Source organism: Ischnura elegans, chromosome 6 (genome assembly GCF_921293095.1).
Source record: "Ischnura elegans chromosome 6, ioIscEleg1.1, whole genome shotgun sequence".
Classification (NCBI taxonomy): Eukaryota; Metazoa; Arthropoda; class Insecta; order Odonata; family Coenagrionidae; genus Ischnura; species Ischnura elegans.
The window spans coordinates 49,184,974-49,203,358 of record NC_060251.1 but is presented as its reverse complement, the minus strand read 5'-3'; the positions used below and the strand labels follow the sequence as shown (position 1 = coordinate 49,203,358).

General features: G+C 37.7%; 1 protein-coding gene across 3 annotated transcripts in view; it reads left to right on the top strand.

The window, feature by feature from the left end:
• LOC124160623 overlaps positions 1-18,385 on the top strand; it is a 151,322-nt gene that overhangs the window by 85,563 nt on the left and 47,374 nt on the right. Inside the window, exon 3 of one of the 3 annotated variants that reach the window (XM_046536519.1) lies at positions 2,915-3,023. The exons of 1 other annotated variant lie outside the window; for it this stretch is intronic. In XM_046536519.1, coding sequence (XP_046392475.1) covers positions 2,955-3,023 — 69 coding nt within the window. In that variant the 5' untranslated portion in view covers positions 2,915-2,954. Of the gene's footprint in view, positions 1-2,914; positions 3,024-12,589; positions 12,759-18,385 lie in introns of those variants that run through there. One more of the 3 variants, XM_046536523.1, reaches the window with a different exon arrangement.

Here is an 18,385-nt window from a genome sequence, read left to right as displayed (position 1 = left end):
TCTGATTTTGAATTTCAACTGTATCTTAATGGCATTCACCTTGTATTCAATATTTGTCTTCTCAAGTAAGGGCTGAAGGTTAATGCCATGAGAGACTAACTTTGGAAATGACCTTTAACCAAGCGTAAACCATTGTTTTAAAGAATATGCCAATTTGGGGTCTCCCTAAAGGCACAAAAGCAAGGCCAGTTATTTTACTGAAAGTTAACTCTTTTGAGGTGTTATTCATTACATACAGCATTAATTATGATGCACTGGAGGAAGAGATACTTCGACATAATCCTCGCCATAGGTTTTTCTAGAAATATGCTGGAGATGATGCATATAACGTATGGTTCTGTATTTTTTGGATTATTTTAGCTAACATAGCTAGCATATGTAACGGGAATAATTCTGTTTTCAGCGGTAATTCGGTCTGTAACAGCGCTCACGTACAGACTGTCCCAAGGTTCGTGTGTCATTTTTGACCTGTAATTTTAGTAACTTTCCATGGAGCAATGTTCATGAAAATTGGCACACTTATGGGGAAAGGTCCTAATTTTTGTTGAATGTAAGCAAAATTTTACAATTTTGACCTTTTGACCTCACAATTTGGGTCCAAACCAAAATTTTGAATTTGCCTTATGGGATTTCAATGTTAAAAAAATCGAGATAGAAAAATGTTTGAATTTCATTGACCAATATGTCAATTCTTAGGGTTTCGGACCCGAGAAACCCGAAAATAACACTTTTATTGACGAAAATTCAACCGTTGACCCAGTAAGGTCACCGTCAAGGTCATAAGGGTGGCAAAAAGAATGGCATACCAACAAAGGTGTCGATCCATGGGTTTCATAGGGTGCCCAAGTCATTGGTATTGTCCAAATACCCGTATTATTCACTAATTGACCTCCTAGGGTCACAATGGGGGTCAAAGGTCATAGAGTTAAACGTCGGGCCATCATGACAACCAACATGTCAAACCATAGGTTTTGAAGGGTGCCAAAGTCGGTTAGGCAGTTCATAGGTCCGTATTATTGGTTTTTTGACCTCCGAGGGTCACAATGGGGGTCAAAGGTCATAGAGTTAAATGTCGGGCGATCTTGACAACCAACGTGTCAAACCATAGGTTTTGAAGGGTGCCAAAGTCGGTTAGGCAGTTCATAGGTCCGTAGTGTTGGTTTTTTGACCTCCGAGGGTCACAATGGGGGTCAAAGGTCATAGAGAAAATATGTTATGCGCTTACCTTCTAAAATTTTTCCATTTTCTCGCAGTCTTTTCCGACAGGCCTTCCATGCCCTCTTAGTTTCACGCCACAGTTGATCATTTATTTCTTTACACATTCTTTTGATTTACCACAATTTGTATAGTAGAATTTTGATTGTAAATTTTCATATTTCTTAGGGAAATTGCTTGTTTTGGGATTTTGATCCAAAAAATCATTATTTACCTTGTGAATCGTTAAGTGTTTTTATAAATTTTCATTTTGAGTATGGCTACTAAAGTTCATTAAACTTAATTGCGTTAAAATATCGAGTTAAATTTCGAATGTCAGAAGTCATTAAACCTACCTACTTTCGGCTCTATGTTTTGGTCTTCTGAAGATTTGGCCGTGGTAAATTTTTGTCTTGAAATTATTTGAATACGTTTTTCTAACTTCACTGTTTTGTCTGTATGTTTGCCCTATCTTGTAAAATTTTGTCACTCAGACTTAACCCAATTTCCGATTAGATATTGAGCTACAATTTTCAGGACAAATAAGAGCTACATAATGGCATTGAATTTTTACACAATTTTTACTTCTTCAGAGGCCGAATGAGCCGTCATTTTTGACGATTAACATTGGTATTAATCTCATAGCTGCCGGAGAAATTTTGAGAGTTTATTTTAATTTAATTACAAGAATTTTTGTGCTATATTAGGGATCTTTTAGCGCAACGGTTAACGCGTCCGACTACTGATATAAAGAGTTCAGTGTAACATTCCGGTTGATTTATTATGTTTTCCTTATATTTTTTAGCTTTTTTAGAAGTTGGATTTCTAGCTTTTTTTAGCTTTTTTTTTAATTTTTAGCTTTTTTACAAGTTGGATTTTTTGTCTTCCATAGTTTTCGGCTTTGACGTTTTGAACTCTTTTTATGTTTTTGGTAGCCTCGGACACCTCACTTTCACGAAATAAAAATGAGAAAAAATTACTGCAATGGATTGAAAAATTAATCTAAAAAGTTACGTTTTAAATTTAAAATAAAAATAAGAACATATACCACCTTTCCTTGCCCCAAGGTCTCACGTTAAATTTTTCTGACAAGAGATATTATATATCATCATTATTCCTTATTTTCATCTTGAATAAAAAATTGAGTTTTCAAATTAATTCTTTAATTTATTGCGATATTTTACTTGCATTAGTGTACTTTTTTGTCTTCTGAAAACGTATGTGAACACTTTGCTCTCTATTTCGTTGTTTTTTATAAAAAGTTTCAAAATTATTTTTAAATTTTATTTGAAAATCGTGTATTTTACAATTACATACAGTTATTTTTTATGGTATTCATTGCTTACCTTATTTCTGCCTGCATTTTTTCCTTTTTTTTTGCATTCCTTTTTTTATTATCTTCGGTGAATGGAAAGTCTCATGTACAAATGTACTTGTGCAGCTTGTATAAAGAAGAGTTTTAAATTTCATTGAATAATTTGCAAGTTACGTGCAAAGTCGTGTGGCTACATCTTTAATTTGAAGGTGTATTTATTATTACTATTTTTCCTCTATAAGGTGGAGAATATCTGAGCAGTTCTACAAAATTATGCCCTCGTTTGAGAAATTTGCAAGACTGCCCTGTTTCTCAGACTTTTGAATGCATGCATCATATTTAACTTTGTTTTAATTAATGGTTTTCCCCGAATATGCTCATTAGCACCGTTCTTCTTTTGCATAGGTTTCCTTGGACATAGCATCGTGAGAAGGCTTGAGGAGAAATGAAGCCTCCGGTGAATGCTATCAAAATCGTTACGCCTTCTACGGGAAGAATATCGTCATCCGCTCAGGTTCGGGAATGTCCTACAATGCACTCCTTGCATGCTATCCTTGCTTTTGACTAAAAAAATCCTACTTCTCTCCTATGTCCCCTGTGTTCTTCTGTATAGGAGATGAATACATTTGGTGATGGTCTTTTAAATATTAACAGATTTGATTAGAGAATTTGCGTGGGGTAGTCATCATAGCGTTCTGGTGCTCTATAGCGTGTGGAGGTCTAAAAAAATTTCAAATCTATTCTAATTAAGCCCTTGTTACTAAATTATTAAATGATAAGAATAATTATAAAAAAGGAAACGTTCGATTACGATTCTCGAGTCCACCACTTCTTAGAGGAATTGGGAATGAAAGAAGCCTTCCAAGGATTTTGAGGAAACACGAAATAACCAAAATTATAATACTGTCAATTTTTATTTCCTTGATTTGAAGTTTCCATGGTATAAGATCAAAACCTTGCACTTATGTGTTTTTATCATAATAATTCAGCTGAAAATTGTATTTATTTTCACACGTTCTTTTTTAATACCGTAATAATACAATTTTAACACATTCGTGGAACGTATTTAACATATTCGTATATTTTATAATTCGTGGAATGTCATCTAGATAGTATGGGAGATGTAAATAAATTAATTTATATTTTTGCATGTATTTCAAATTTTGACTCGTTTTAACACCAAGGTCTCCTAAATTGTATTTCTATTGTGTGTTTAAATGTGATGTGGATGAATTGAATGTTTAACGAAATTTTTTCACTGTACAAAAAACATGTGAAATTTATTCTCTTTTACAGCCTTAATCACTTAATATACTATTATGTAAATCATACTTAGGTTTTTTTGTCGTTGCTCCTGTCCTCTTGCCCATTGACAATTGTCTTCATCAGACCATCTTGTCGCATGATGATACCGATTAGATTGCCTCGTCTTTTCTCTGAATCATCTTCGGACGACCTTATTGCTCGTTCGATCCATTTGATTCTCATCTGTCTTTGATTACACCACGTTTCAAATGCATTTCACGCAATTGACTTTTCCGCATGGTGTTACGGAATAGTGTGAAGATTAATAAAACATTCCTCACAAGGCCGTAAAAATCACCATTTTGACACATTTATCTTAATTTTTTTCTGGGGGAGGGGCCCGCACCTCCCGCTTATCCTGGCGGGTGTACCACACCCCCAGCACCTCCCAGTGTAAGTTCCGCGTAAAACCCCGTAGCCTTAATTCCTAGGTGCGCTCCTGATTGACGAGGCAGCTTCCCTTCGTTACAACTCTCTGGTCACACGCTGTTAGGGAAAGAATCGGCCGTAGGTTGTCACGGGCCCATTGCCAAACCTGAAGTATGCAAATTATAATATCTTAAAACCAGTCTCCCGGTATTATTATCCATTTTCGAGGAGTGGATTAGTAATTACGACGTATTATGCCCGATTACACTAGTACTCCCCGACTTAAGGCCATCCGGAGTTACGACCAAAATTATTTTTTAAATATGTTTTGAAAAACCCCGACATTTCTAGTTGAACTTTCACAACAGTCGAACGCATATTGTGGCAACGTTTTCCTATCACACAATTATTCTCAGCAGCGGTTTTTTCGTGGAATTACATCGCATTTTCAATTTTTATGGCACACAGTTTTATTAGCATTGATGTTCTTTTAATATTTACATTAAAGGATAAAGCTTAAAGATTACGTGTATTTCACAGAGAGAAATTACGTTAGCCGGTTCAGGAACTTTTTATGCTATATTTTGGCCTGTAAATGATCATATGCCTGTACATATATGTACGTCCGTTCCGACTTACGACCAAGTATTCGGAACGTATCTTGATCGTATGTCTGGGAGGGTAGTTTCCTTCATCAAAGAAAACGAAAGGCATTGATTGCGATTCGTTACCCACCATTAGTGTATTCATAATATATAAATTATCTGGTTTCAGAAATCCCAGTTAAGACAAATGTTAATGGTCAATTTTAACCTCATTTGAAAAAGGCTAGATTGGCGCCCATGCGATGCCACTCCACGTGACGTCACAGGGACCTAGTTTCTATACGAGTAGATAGGAGTTTTACACCGTCTGAGATTACCAATGCAAGCATGAGGCACAGAGCTCAGGGAAACATCTCTTGATAATCACCTATTAAAATTGCCTAAGGTCGGAAAGTTTCCTTCGTTTGATAGGGTGTTAATAATCCTTATTTAAGCCAAGCGCTACCTGCTAGCGGGGTACTCTGCTACCTTCTAGTAGCCTGCATCGTAACGGCGCTCATAGACTCGCAACAAGGTAGCCTCACACGGCAGCAGCCAGAACCAGAATGACGTCACACGGTGTTTTCCCAGCATTCATACTTAGCCGTCGCGTTTTCGCGCGCTTGAAATTTTTCACTTTTCATTTAATCGCGAAAAAATAGATATCGTAATTTAAAAATCTAAAAGCGTGAAATACGTACTCCAGGAATAATAATCTTTCGATTCAGGCAATAAAAAAATAATACGAAACCACCCTATTGCCTGTATATCGCCATATCACTGATATTAAGGACCCCCGAGTCACTCCCTCTCTCAGTCTCATATCTTTGATGACGAAGGGAGGGTGTTTTGGCCTTGAGTATCTGGTCGCTCCGGGCGAGACAACTGCTGGTGATGATAAGTAGGATGACTGCGAGAGTTCAGCCTGAGCTTAACAGGGGGAGTAACCTCTGGAACCTCTGAGTGCATACAAGTGAATCTTCACATGCACAAAGAGGCTTAACGTAAAGGCTTAACTTCCCGTTAAAATTGGAGTCTGAGCATTTTACAGATTCGTGATGAAAGAACTACCTTCATACATCTGTGAAAAATGTATGTACGGAATTGATTTCTATGGCAAATACAAAGATTGTGTAACTTTTATCCATCGTGACATTGAGAATTATCTTTTCATGCTATGAAATTTTAAATCATTAGCTACATAAAAATGAGTCTGAAATTCTTCGTTAAAATTTTTTTAATACTAGGATAATCAATCCTTGCATCTAAATCCGCACCCATCAACTATAACTTCAAACCGCTCACCAGCGTGACCAAGATGTGAATTAGCCTCATGATGATTCAAAACATATTCCACGCGATATCGCACCAAAAGTCACCAAATGACGAAATGATAAATGATGACGGATTCGTCTATGCTGTGTCAGAAATATGAAAGTATGTCAAGTCATCATGCAAGATTTGTTGATTCGGGAATAAATGTGAAAGTAAATAAAGTATACACAGGAAGCATATAGCTCGCGTGACCCATAACTTGTAACGGAACGCTAAAGATAGTAGATTAAAGTGCAATAATTAATTTCGCTCGGATTTTTCAAAAGAAATTCTACAATAATAATAGCCTATACCCTTTATCAAATGTAGGAATGTGAAAATTGCTTGACTATTAATTGTCCTACGTCGTGTGCGGAAAAGTTGTGTGTGTAGCTGGTTGGTTAGTTGCCCGTGAAGTACTAACGAGTTCCTTGCCACACAAATTTACGAGCATCTCTGTTATGTCTGGGAACATGGCCTCAGGACACGTTCTCCTTATTCATCAAGTCTGTGAGCTTGTAGCGTTTGAACAAACGAACTGATCACCTAATTCAGCTACTAAAGAATCGTATTTTTCAGGGGAGTGCATTGACTTGCATATTTAATAATGAATATTTGTTCATGTGTCGTAAAATATATTTCTTAAAATTTGCTGAACAGGAAGTTTCAGAAGCGTTTTTATAAATCAAAGAGGCCAGGTTACGTACGTAAAATAATGAGTTCTTACTACCTATCGTGTTGGTGTTAAACATAAAATCTTATTAACGTTTACTTTTTCATTAAAGCAGGCATCGTTTTTCCTGTTTTTAATAAGAAGAAGTAATTGCCGAATGTCATGGAAACAATAAAAAAGCAGTGCAGTGAAAGAACAGTAATATTATCGAATCAATCATCAACGTTTTCTTGAATTTAAGAGGTTGAATATACATTATACTGGGTGAAAAATACAGCATCGTATTTCACGCCCTTAAGTCTCCATTAGGTCTCCATTAAGTCTTTCTCCATTAGTTCTCCATTAAGTCTTTCTTAATTTTTTATTATTTCTAACAGCATATGGTAGTATAATTTGTTAGTATGCGTGACGTATTTTGTACTGTGTGGTGTGCGTGTTCTAACTGCATGCTGGTGATTGATCACCCCCTGCCAAACACCCTAAAGGTGGCTCGCAGGGTATTATGTAGATGTAAGCTTTTTTATTTCCATCACCCCGAAAACAGCACTATTTGGCTTTTATATCGGAGGGTTTTCAACAATTAACATAGGACAATCAAACAACCATGCCCTGGTTAGGAGTTAACCATCCGGGCGGGATTCCAACCCGCGACCTTCAGTGTGGCAGGCGAGGACTGTACCCCGCCGCCACCGAGGTCGTCAAATTAAAAGGATTCAAAAGAAAAATTTGAGTGCCTGGGAAACTTGAGTGTAATATTTTGGCTTCGAATTAACAAGTGCTCTATTTTTGCGGGCTTTGGAGCCAGTTGTTTGTACCGCTGCCTGTTTTAACCCATGCTCGGTAAAATGATGCTCCCATTCTGTAATCTGTTTTAGTTGCTTGTAGGGGAGAGAAAAGTGTGTGGTAGGCTATTGCGTATAGCAGTTAGATGAATCGAGGAGTCGTAGGTTCAAATCCCAGGTGAAAGCTTTGGATATCCTCATCCATTAAATAAAATCCTCGAAGAGCGAGGTGGTTCAGGGAAGGGAACCGACCGGCCGGTTTGGGCCATTTGAAAATTCAGGTAAAATATATATTTTTTTAATTGTCCTCCACGAGGCTGAACATATTCAAAATCGTCCGATTTAACGCAATTGTCTTTTTCATGCTGAATGCTCCTCGTTTGACGGGTCCCTGTAGCCGCTCTGATCTACGAAAATTTCGAATAAGTGGCGTGCTTTGTAGACCATATCCTGTAGAATCCGAATACAACATTTAAAAATTCCATGAAAAATTCTAAAAAATGACTTTTGGCCAGCTTTTTTCGATTTGGGACCACTGTGCAGCCTCCCTACCCTGATTTTGTAAAATTCTCGTTCCTGTAACTTACTTCGAAGTGAGCCCTTATGCAAAGTAAGATTTTAATGAAATAAAAATAATTGTATTAATAATAATTTCGTGTTTATTTATCAACCGAATTTCGGAATATAAAATCTTTTCTTACAATTAAGTTGATGGACACGCACTTATATACCTTGAATGAGAAATAATCCACCCAGGTGTACTTCGAACCTTAGGACTAGCAGTCTAGGACTTTACCCCGCCTCCATTGGAAGCAACAAGTAATTTGCCTCCAGAGAGATTTAAACTCTTTACCCTTGGTGTAAAAGGCCAGTGCTCTAACCCCTGAGGCATTTTGGGTAAAATCACTGTAAGTACGTGGAGAGGATATGAAGAACTTCAATACTTAAAGAAATTCAAAGATCTTCACGAGAATGGGCGTGTCTGAAGGTGTGGTGCTCTGTCTGAAATTCCTAAATTCTTGTAACCGGAGTTTCGTTCGTTTGATAAAAGAAAATGTCATGCCCTCCTCTTTCCCGGAACGCTATTTTCATTTTTCTTCTTCGTTGCCCTCAGCCTCACCTTGACCTTTTGCTACTTTATTTATTTTGTCCGCAGTGTCACTATTTCCTCTCATCCGGCTACGAACTTGGAGACACAATGATCGCCTACGGTCCCAGCTCTCACGGATAAAAAAGTTGATACCTCAAAAGAGGCTATAAAAAAGGACCATGTGGGCGTTTTGAGTGGGACCTCGGTGACTATTTATGAAAGGATGTGCAGAGTTCTGTGTCCCCAAATGTATTCAAACCGCTTCGCTATTTTTTTATCCTCCCTGGAAACGTTTCATGCCTATTAAGCGCGGTAGTGATGCGAAGAATTCCGTAAGATAAAAAATAAATTGATGACAAAAATAAATGCTTTCAATTTTGAATTTTAACGAACTTCGAGAGTTTAAGGGACTGCGAGTTTATCTTTTTGTTCATATTTCGCCATGAACGTGTAATTAAAAATAACTGTGGCACTTAATTCCAAATCTGTCCATACATATTTCTGCAAAAGCTGATTTTCCTTCCTTTCCTTTTAAATGACGTATTATTCATTATTATGGCGTGCTCTGAAGTCCAGATATAAATTTTCAAAGTACATCGCTTTACGCCGACAGATGATCGATTAATTAGTAGATGATGGATTAATTATAGCGGATTAACAATAGTGAGGCGTAAGTTCAATAATGTTGCCGTATTTCAAGCCATTTGATTCGGATATCCAATGAGTATTTATCTCTAAATATAATGACGAACATTGATATGCATGATGGAGTATCACTGCATTCCGCGGCGCAAGTTTCATTACATAAATGAAGGCATCTACATCTACATAATACCCTCCGATCCACCTCTAGGGTGTTTGGCAGGGGGTGACCAATCACCAACATGCAGCATGCAAGAAGACCGCCACTTACACACCGCACGGTCATAGAAATATTACGCATACCGCCAAAATATACATGCGTATTCATAAAAAAAAACTTGCCAATGTTTAGTAATTCCTATAGCAAATACATGCAAGGTTAGAACCATAGATGTCCAACTCCACGCAAAACTTCTTTGACAGTTAAGAGTTTTACTACTATAAGTTCAGATGGCAGCAGCATCGGCATCTGCCGCCAAATTCAAATCACTAAAACACGACCTCCCTTCCCATTCCATTGTTTCAAGTCTATTTGCTTCAACTCAAAATGCCCGCAAACTCGTACGCACAAAATAACTGATTCTCAGGAGCGAATGGGTAGTTTTATAGCATTTTTATTTGGAGGAAAGATCCATCAAGGCCTCAGGGCAGTAGCTTATTGTTTATCTGAGGTTATTGCACATAAATTAAAATCGAATATAAAAAGACAAAAATAATATTTATTGTCAATAAGTACATTAATCATGAGAATAACAAACTTATCCGAATAGTTCTGTGCTACATATTTTTTTCATGATGGAGTTCTGAAGAATGATTCATGAACTCCTGGATAAAGAAAGAATAGAAAGAAACCCAATCAGAGTACATCACTTGTAATGTTTCAGAAATTAAAGGAAAATTACACCTCCCTATGAAAAACACAAGAAAGTTATGAGAAATGCAAGGACTTTCAAACAAAATTAGCTGAGTGAATTGGCTATAACTGAGTATTGCACTGTTAAACAATTTTCAGACGATATCCACAAAAATCAGTTCTGTAAGACAAAAATGGAAGCAGACGCGTAACTATGGCGGTGGGAAGGGGGATAGATCCCCCCCAAAGCCTCAGAGAAACAAAAACAATTGACTAGTTTTGACATTTAATAACTTCGTCTGCTTAAAGTCAATTTTTTAGTGCGAAAATTATGTGAAATGTATCTCCAGGCATGCTATTTTTCAAAAACTTTCCCCAACGAAAGTGGGGAATCGCCACCCCAGGCTATCCCCTCCCCCCAAAGCATAGTCCTAGTTCCCCCTGAATGGCAGCATGGATGAGGCGATGATTCAAAACTTTTAAAAGAACTAGAAATTTAGCCCAGTAATTTCTTAGAAGAAAATTATCTTAGACTGTTGCAAAGAGTATTTCAATAGCAGGTTAAAATTAAAGAAAGATTCACATGACACCACCACAAAAATGCATAAAGTTAACTTCACTAACAACACAATTTGGTGTAGATAAGTGAAAAATAAAGGCATTAATTAAAAATGATTTAACTTAATTAAATAGATTTAAACAGTAATTCTAATACATAGTAACTTCAAACCACCGAGTTTGGATGTTTAGAGCAAGCACATAGAAGCATAAAAACAATGTGACGAGCGAAGGATGGAAGTTAACTAAGCATAGTAAAAATTATGCATTCCTTTTTCGAGATCCTTGGAATTTAATAATAATCGCTTCAAGCAGATGAACTACATTTGGATTAATCATTCTTAACAGTCCTATACTTACTCCACGGGAAAGATATGTCTTTATCAATTGAGAGGAAATAAACTGAAATGTCACTGTTCTTCTAAAGAGTTGGATTAAGTTACCTAAATTTAAAACATCCAACAACTACGTTCTTGAGAAAAGTATTTCACAACGCATGACAGCAGATGCAATAAAAATAAATGTGACTTACCTGGCTACTTGTCGAGGAAAACAGAAAAACTTACAGCCCTTGGAAGGGCAGTCCTTAACTGCGCAACAGTAACGTATTTCTTACGATACTCCAAATTTTGAAGATCTATTACGATGCGATACACGCTGGCAAATGCCGACATTCTTCGATTTCACTACAGAACTCCGAAACAACAACACAGTTCACTTGAGAGGACGCGGATGTCACCTTCATTTGTTTTTCTAATAGCCCTTCGACCGAAAATATAAATCAGTAGAAAGAGACATTTAGTTATCAAAAGGAAAGGCAATATAGCGTAAATTGGAAATTTATGGCTGAATTATGCATTTTTATGGCTACAAATATTATATTTAACAACAACGTCAAGAATAGATGTCGCAAATGCTTGCGAAAAAATTTCCCCTATCCTGTTGAACTTCCCTGGTTAGAACTATGGAAAAACATGCTATGAGTCATCTTAGCGACTGACGCCATTAATCCTATTAATTGAAACAACGTTGCTATCCGTAATAGTACGAGGGAAGAATGACATTTAAATCTCTCTGTTTTGCAGTCTATTTCTTTAATTTCCTTCTCATGATCACGTCTACTATAGTACGACGGTAAACGAAGAATATGATTTACGCCGTCTGAGAAAATATCTTCGTCGAATTTATTAAGTAAATTAAGCCTATACTCCGATATACGCTCTTGTAAAGATTCCCATTTTAACTCGTCTTACACACTGGACTGCTGAAAGTAAGTATTATAAAGGAATTATTTTAGGAAATCAAAGAACTCTATTTACCTTCTTTCGGGGATTGGGGAGGAAGGGACGCCCGCCTCATGTACACCCCTGAGAAATAACCACGTCTTTGGTGTCTGGGGTTCCCTGGAGTTTCTTCTGTTGTTAGCGTAAAGGATATGGCATGGGAATCCCGAAAGCATTGTCTACCAAGAGATTAGAGATAATAAACCCCTAGCAGGCAGCCTGCGTTTCCTAGGTCTCGCTTTTGCCTGAAGGCCCTTACCCACCCTTGCCCTTGTCCCTCCACGACCAGCGTTTGACCGCTTGCAGCCGGCGCGCCGGTTTGCTTACCTCCCAAGAACAATAAATGACCGGCTGGATTTTGGGAACAAGTGGTGAATATCTATGACCAGTTTCAGGAGAATGGTTGAGGTGAGGTTTTTGCTGCAGGAACCTCTGAAGGAAGGGAAATGGGAATCCCTAGCATCGAACAGGGTCGTTGACCGTGTTAGTAATCGCTAATCTCCGCTATGCCGAAAACGTAGGTATTTAGTGTCGCTGTTGGCGTCTGAAGGAGTAGGCTATTTGGTAAATTCATTCCATTCTCTTAAAAACGGCCTATTGGAGAGGTTGTCTTCGTGAGTAGTTTTAGTTCATATTGGTGCTTCCATCTGAGCTTCGAAGTATCGCTCATGCGAGTGAACAAGTGCTTTCTGTGAGAGAAGTTTGCGTCATAGGATCAGATTTCATTCAATTACATTGGAGAATGAAGAGCTATCGGTCCCTGCCATTTTTTCCAGGATGTTCTGCTTGAACGGCGGTGAGTGTAAAAATAGAATCGGTAGCGATAAAGGTATTATTTCGGGATTAATTGTCGTAAGAAGAGTTAACATCGTGTCAGTGCCGGTAGTGAGAATTAATACTCCTTTTTAGAATATATGCACCGACTCACATCTCGTGCATAGTTAACCTATTTACACAAGTGAGTGCGTGTATCTAAAATCGAAGATATTTTTATCCTGAGTGGTGTAAACTTATCATTTTTTAGCAATGTAATTGTATAGGTGAACAAATGTATGTAAAGTGTTGGAACCGAGTCTATTTGGTTTGAAATCTCTACATATCTTTGATAATGAGACTTTTCACACTTGAAATCACAAATCATTATCACATACTTAGGACATCGGAAGATTGCAGATGCCATCTCTTAGAGGACAATTTTGGAGTTTTCATGAGAACAGCATTTTCTTCGCGCGAGATGGCTGAAGTGTTGGGTACTCATCCTAAGGGCCTGGGTTCAAATCCCGTCAGTGGCGCAGAGTATTCGGAGACTGCCAGCTTGTGTTTACAGAGAAATCCGTTCCGGCAAAGATAGAGATAAACTAATGAATGACCTTGCGGTTATCCAAGCGTGGTGCGATGCATGGCAGTTAGAATTAAATTTGAAAAAATGCGTAGTAATGAATTTCTGGACGAAGAATAACTCTCTACAACGTAGCCATATAATTCGTGGCACCCAATTAAAGGCAGTTGAATCCGTGAAATATCTAGGAGTTAGACTCAATAATGATCTATCGTGGAATAAAAATATTCGGGAAATAACCGGTCAAGCTAATCGTAAAATGGGTTTTGTTAAAAGAATATTAGGAAAGTGCGACAGAAAGAGAGAAATCAGCTACTTTTCCTTCGTTAGACCCCATTTAGAATACGCTGCTATAGTGTTTGGGACCCTCATGAAAAAGGCTTAATAACAGAGTTAGAACGCGTGGAAAGAAGAGCTGCCAGGTACGTGAAAGGTCGTTACGACAGTCTTTTTAGTGTAACTGACCTCTTAGATAAAATCGGGTGGGAATCTCTGTCAGACCGTAGATTGAAAAATAGACCTTGTAGATAAATTCAAGACCATTGTCTTTTCTTTCGAAGTTAGCAATCAACATACTACGGAAGATCATATCATATAAATAAAATAATAGAGATAGATTGTAGTACAGACAGATTCAGAATGTCTTTTTTTCCACGATCGATAAGATATTATAACGGCAGCGATAAAACTCATAAGTAGATTAAATGACTTGTAGTGTAGCCTACAAACCTATGTAAAACTTAATGCATGTTTTTTTAATTTTATTATTATTTCTAACAGCATATGGTAGTATTATTTGTTAGTATGCTTGACGTTTTTTGTACTTTGGTGTGCATGTGGGAGTTAATTGCGTGCTGGTGATTGATCACCCCCTGCCAAACACCCTAGAGGTGGCTCGGAGGGTATTATGTAGATGTTGAGAGGACACCTTAAGCACAACGCTCCGTCCGTCGAATGGGTTGTTGAGTCATGTCCTCTTGGTGCCTTTTGTTTACCAACGCGCCGACGCGTCGCGACGCCGTGATTCTCTCCACCCTTTCTCTTCCTCGTCGCACAAATGAAAATCGCTGTCAGTCACCTAAAGAGCCTGCCTGCTACCATTTTCTTCGTTTCTCTTTGGAATTTCCCTCGTATGCACTGTTGGCACAAGAAATTATATTTCCCGTTGTTAAGATACGAATTCAAATTTAACACAATTGACGGTTACTTTAATTCTAAACTCATAGACCATTATGCCTTATTAATGATGTAAAAATGCGTATGAAAATGTTACCAAGAACGAATCTTAACGACATCCCACTTCTGTTATGATCGCATTTTGCTCGTTTGAGAATAGCTCTTTTTCTGTTGAGAAATACATAAATTAAACTTAAAGATTTATTGCAAAGATTCCTTTCTTATTAGTATTCAAATTTGATGGAAATTGTATGGCTTATTTCCCAGTTATGAGTACCTCCCCATTGGAAAAAATCTGCCGATTCAATTGAAAATTCCAATTGAATGTGCCAATATTCAATTGAATTTCCATATATTCAATTGAAATTTGTCACTTTTCAACTGAACGCAATTGAATATTTCCAATAGGGCTAAAATGGATTAGCTTGAACAATCTCAAAAACTTTTTTCGTTACAGCTGTGATGAAAACTAGAGTAAAGCCTCTTCAAATTTTAAGGTCAGGCTGAAACAACATGGAATAGAATAGGGTGGTTTCCTATTATTTTTTTATTGCCTAAATCGAAAGATTATTACTCCTGGAGTACGCATTTCACGCTTTTAGATTTTTAAATTACGATATCTATTTTTTCGCGATTAAATGAAAAGTGAAAATTTTCAAGCGCGCGAAAACGCGACGGCTAAGTATGAATGCTGGGAAAACACCGTGTGACGTCATTCTGGTTCCCGATGTTGGCGTGTGAGGTGACCTTGGAGCGAGGCTTTGAGCGCTGATACGATGCAGGCTGCTACCAGGTAGCTGAGTACCCTGCTAGCAGGTAGCGCTTCGCTTAAATAAGGATTATTAATACCCTATCATACGAAGGAAACTTTCCGACCTTAGGCAGTTTTAATAGATGATTATTAAGACGTTTCCCTGACCTCTGTGCCTCATGCATGCATCGGTAATCTCAGACGATGTAAAACTCCTATCTACTCGTATAGAAACTTGGTCCCTGTGACGTCACGTGGAGTGGCATCGCATGGGCACCAATCTGGCCTTTTTCAAATGAGGTTAAAATTGACCAGTAACATTCCTCTAAACTGAGATTTCTAAAACCAAATAATTTGTATATTATGAATACACTAATGGTGTGTAACAAATCACAATCAGTGCCTTTTCTTTTCTTTGATGAAGGAAACTACCCTATTGAAACCGAGAAAGGGCATTGTGGGGTCATTAGCCATCTTGAGCCATTCTTCGTACCATAGCTTAAACTCGTACACACACACACAGTTTATGTGGTGGTAGTATAGTTGCTAAGTTTCTTCAGCTCCTCTGTGATCGTTCTTTTGGTTTTATCTTCTGATATATTTGGTCCTTGAGTCTATTCCTTCAGTTCAGATGGTTTTTCTGTTGGGAATTCCCCGCAGTCGATCAAACTGGTGCTTCCCGGTTATGGCACTGGCTGGGAGAAGATGTTTCCCCCTGCCGTTTGACCTTTGTGTTTCAGACGCCGAGTGACCTTGATACTCGTGACTGAAACATTATGTGTTCTCCGGGCGTGACTGGCGAACACGCAGGACATCGTCCTCGGTTATTCGTGGATTGGCGTGCTCTGTGGGGACCCAGCCCGCGCGCTCGATTTTCATCCGAGAAAGGGGAATCCCCTCCCCCGCGTAGTTATAATTACTGTTTGCAAGCTTGACTTAATTCGATTCGAGGCAACTCGGGTGAGTGAGGGCTATATCCCGCTTTTTGACGAAGTCCTGAAAACAAATTCCAGAAAATCGCGTCGCAGTGTGGTCGGAAATCGGAAAAAGCCGGCCAAAATTACAAAATGGCTTTTTTTAGTTAGAAATTTGAAATTTCGCTTGTTAACTCATAAATGATCTAACTGTATGGAAATGTACCTGATTTGACATGATTCTAAACCCTTACTGAGTTATAAAGGCTCAAGCAAATTTCCATAAAATTGCCCGTCTTCAATTTTCTCTGAAAATCTTCCTAAATATCAACAATGAACAATAAATACAAGGAATGCTCGCGTTAATGTATTTGTACAATAATTCGTTCGTGTTTACGATTTTTTTAAATTTTCATGATGGGAATGGCAAGGGATTTCCTTGCACCTTGAAGTTTTATCTCTTGGTAGTATCTCTTCCTTTATTTTGAAGGTAGTATTTTTTCTCTGATGTTTCCGGTCGTGAACAATTCCGTATTGTATTTTTGCCGAGCGTCCCTTAAAACACATGTGAAAATTACGATTTGAACGGCTCGTGGAGAATTTGAAGAGTAATTTCCTTGTAGGAAATTCTAGTACTCACAAGCTTTTAGTATGCTACCGTTCTCTATCTGTGGAGCTACCTATCTCTCTGTGGATATCGATTATTGTACCAATGTTGAATAAAAACTTTTGGGATATGTCGCCGCGTCAATTTTTGCATGGCCCCAACGTTTCCCTACCGATGCTGGTCGCTTTCTTAAGGGATAGGTACGGGTAAAGGGTTAATTTAACGTCCCTTACCTGTGTGATTTTTTTCCTAAGTGTTAAGAAATTGAACGCCTTGAACACCAAGCGTATTACACATAGATAACGCACCAAATTCAAGCCTTTCATTTTGATATCAAGTCAAAAGTTAATAAGACATGCTGACTTTCACCAAGAAGACCTTAAAGCAACCATGCTTTTACCTGCTCTACATTCTGCTTAGCTGAACATTGATGTAAAATGATCTCTGCATTTCTTCAGGGTTTCCTTCCGCGTCAGCTTGTTTGTGGACAACAGTTTCGCTGGCTATCTTGCCAGCGTCTCCAGGTCGAAGGTCTGAAAGCAAGAAACTGTTGTCCACAAACAAGCTTGACGTGGAAGGAAACCCAGAAGAAATGCAGAGATCAAACCATCGCCGCGGAAACCTACGTTCTAACGTTGATGTAAAATATCATTCATATTGTGATTTGAGCAATCTCGGCTAAGTTAGTGGTTATTTTCTAATAACACTATGAAACACTAACTTAATTGACTTATGAAAGCACCTTCTAGTTCCTACAGCTAAAAATACCCCGCGAATTTGTCCATGACTTTAACTAATTAAGCTTCATAAAATTTTCTCCTTGAGAATACTGATTAACTCAATTAAAGTTGAAACATCATATTCAACAGCTTATAAAAAACATTTCCCCTCTGTAATTATGTATGATCGTCATTTTATTAATGTGTCATACTACCTTTGATTTAAAAAATATTTTTGTCCCTTATTTATCATTTTATTGTCGTTCTATTTATTTTTCTTATATGTAATGGTTTATTTATTTAAACTTAAAATAATCCTTAGAAAATTATTCTAAATATATAATAGGGAACTTGCATATATTTCAGATATAATCAATAGCCCCAAAATTATATAAAAATATATGTTTGCATACCTCGGTGAAAGTTTTTTTATTATTTTATGACGTGGTTTACGATATTTAATGCATCAAAGTTCACGATAATTTTCAAATGCAAGTGAGAAGCGAAAACGCCCGATGATTGGCTGGTAGAAAAGTGACGTCATAGTTCAGTACGAGGTGAGACGGCGGCACGGCCATAGTATAGGTTGCATACTTATACATGCGACGGCGTGGTTATGATTCATTTATTGAAGTGCAGACGTATCGTAGTTGTTCATTGTGACTTCAGGGCTATTATTTGATCTATTTCTCCTCCATTGAAAGCGATAGATTGCGTAAAGATGAAGGCATATGGTTATTCTTAGGCTGATCCTAGCAAGCTTCCTGTTACTGATTCCATCATGATAACAGGGTATTTTAGTGAAACTGTAGACTTCGTCGGCTCGGAAAGTCGATGCCGAGAAATGGAAAGATAGCTGATGAGCATCTGTAATGTTTTATAGTTCATAACAAAGTGAGACTTGCGTATAATATTGG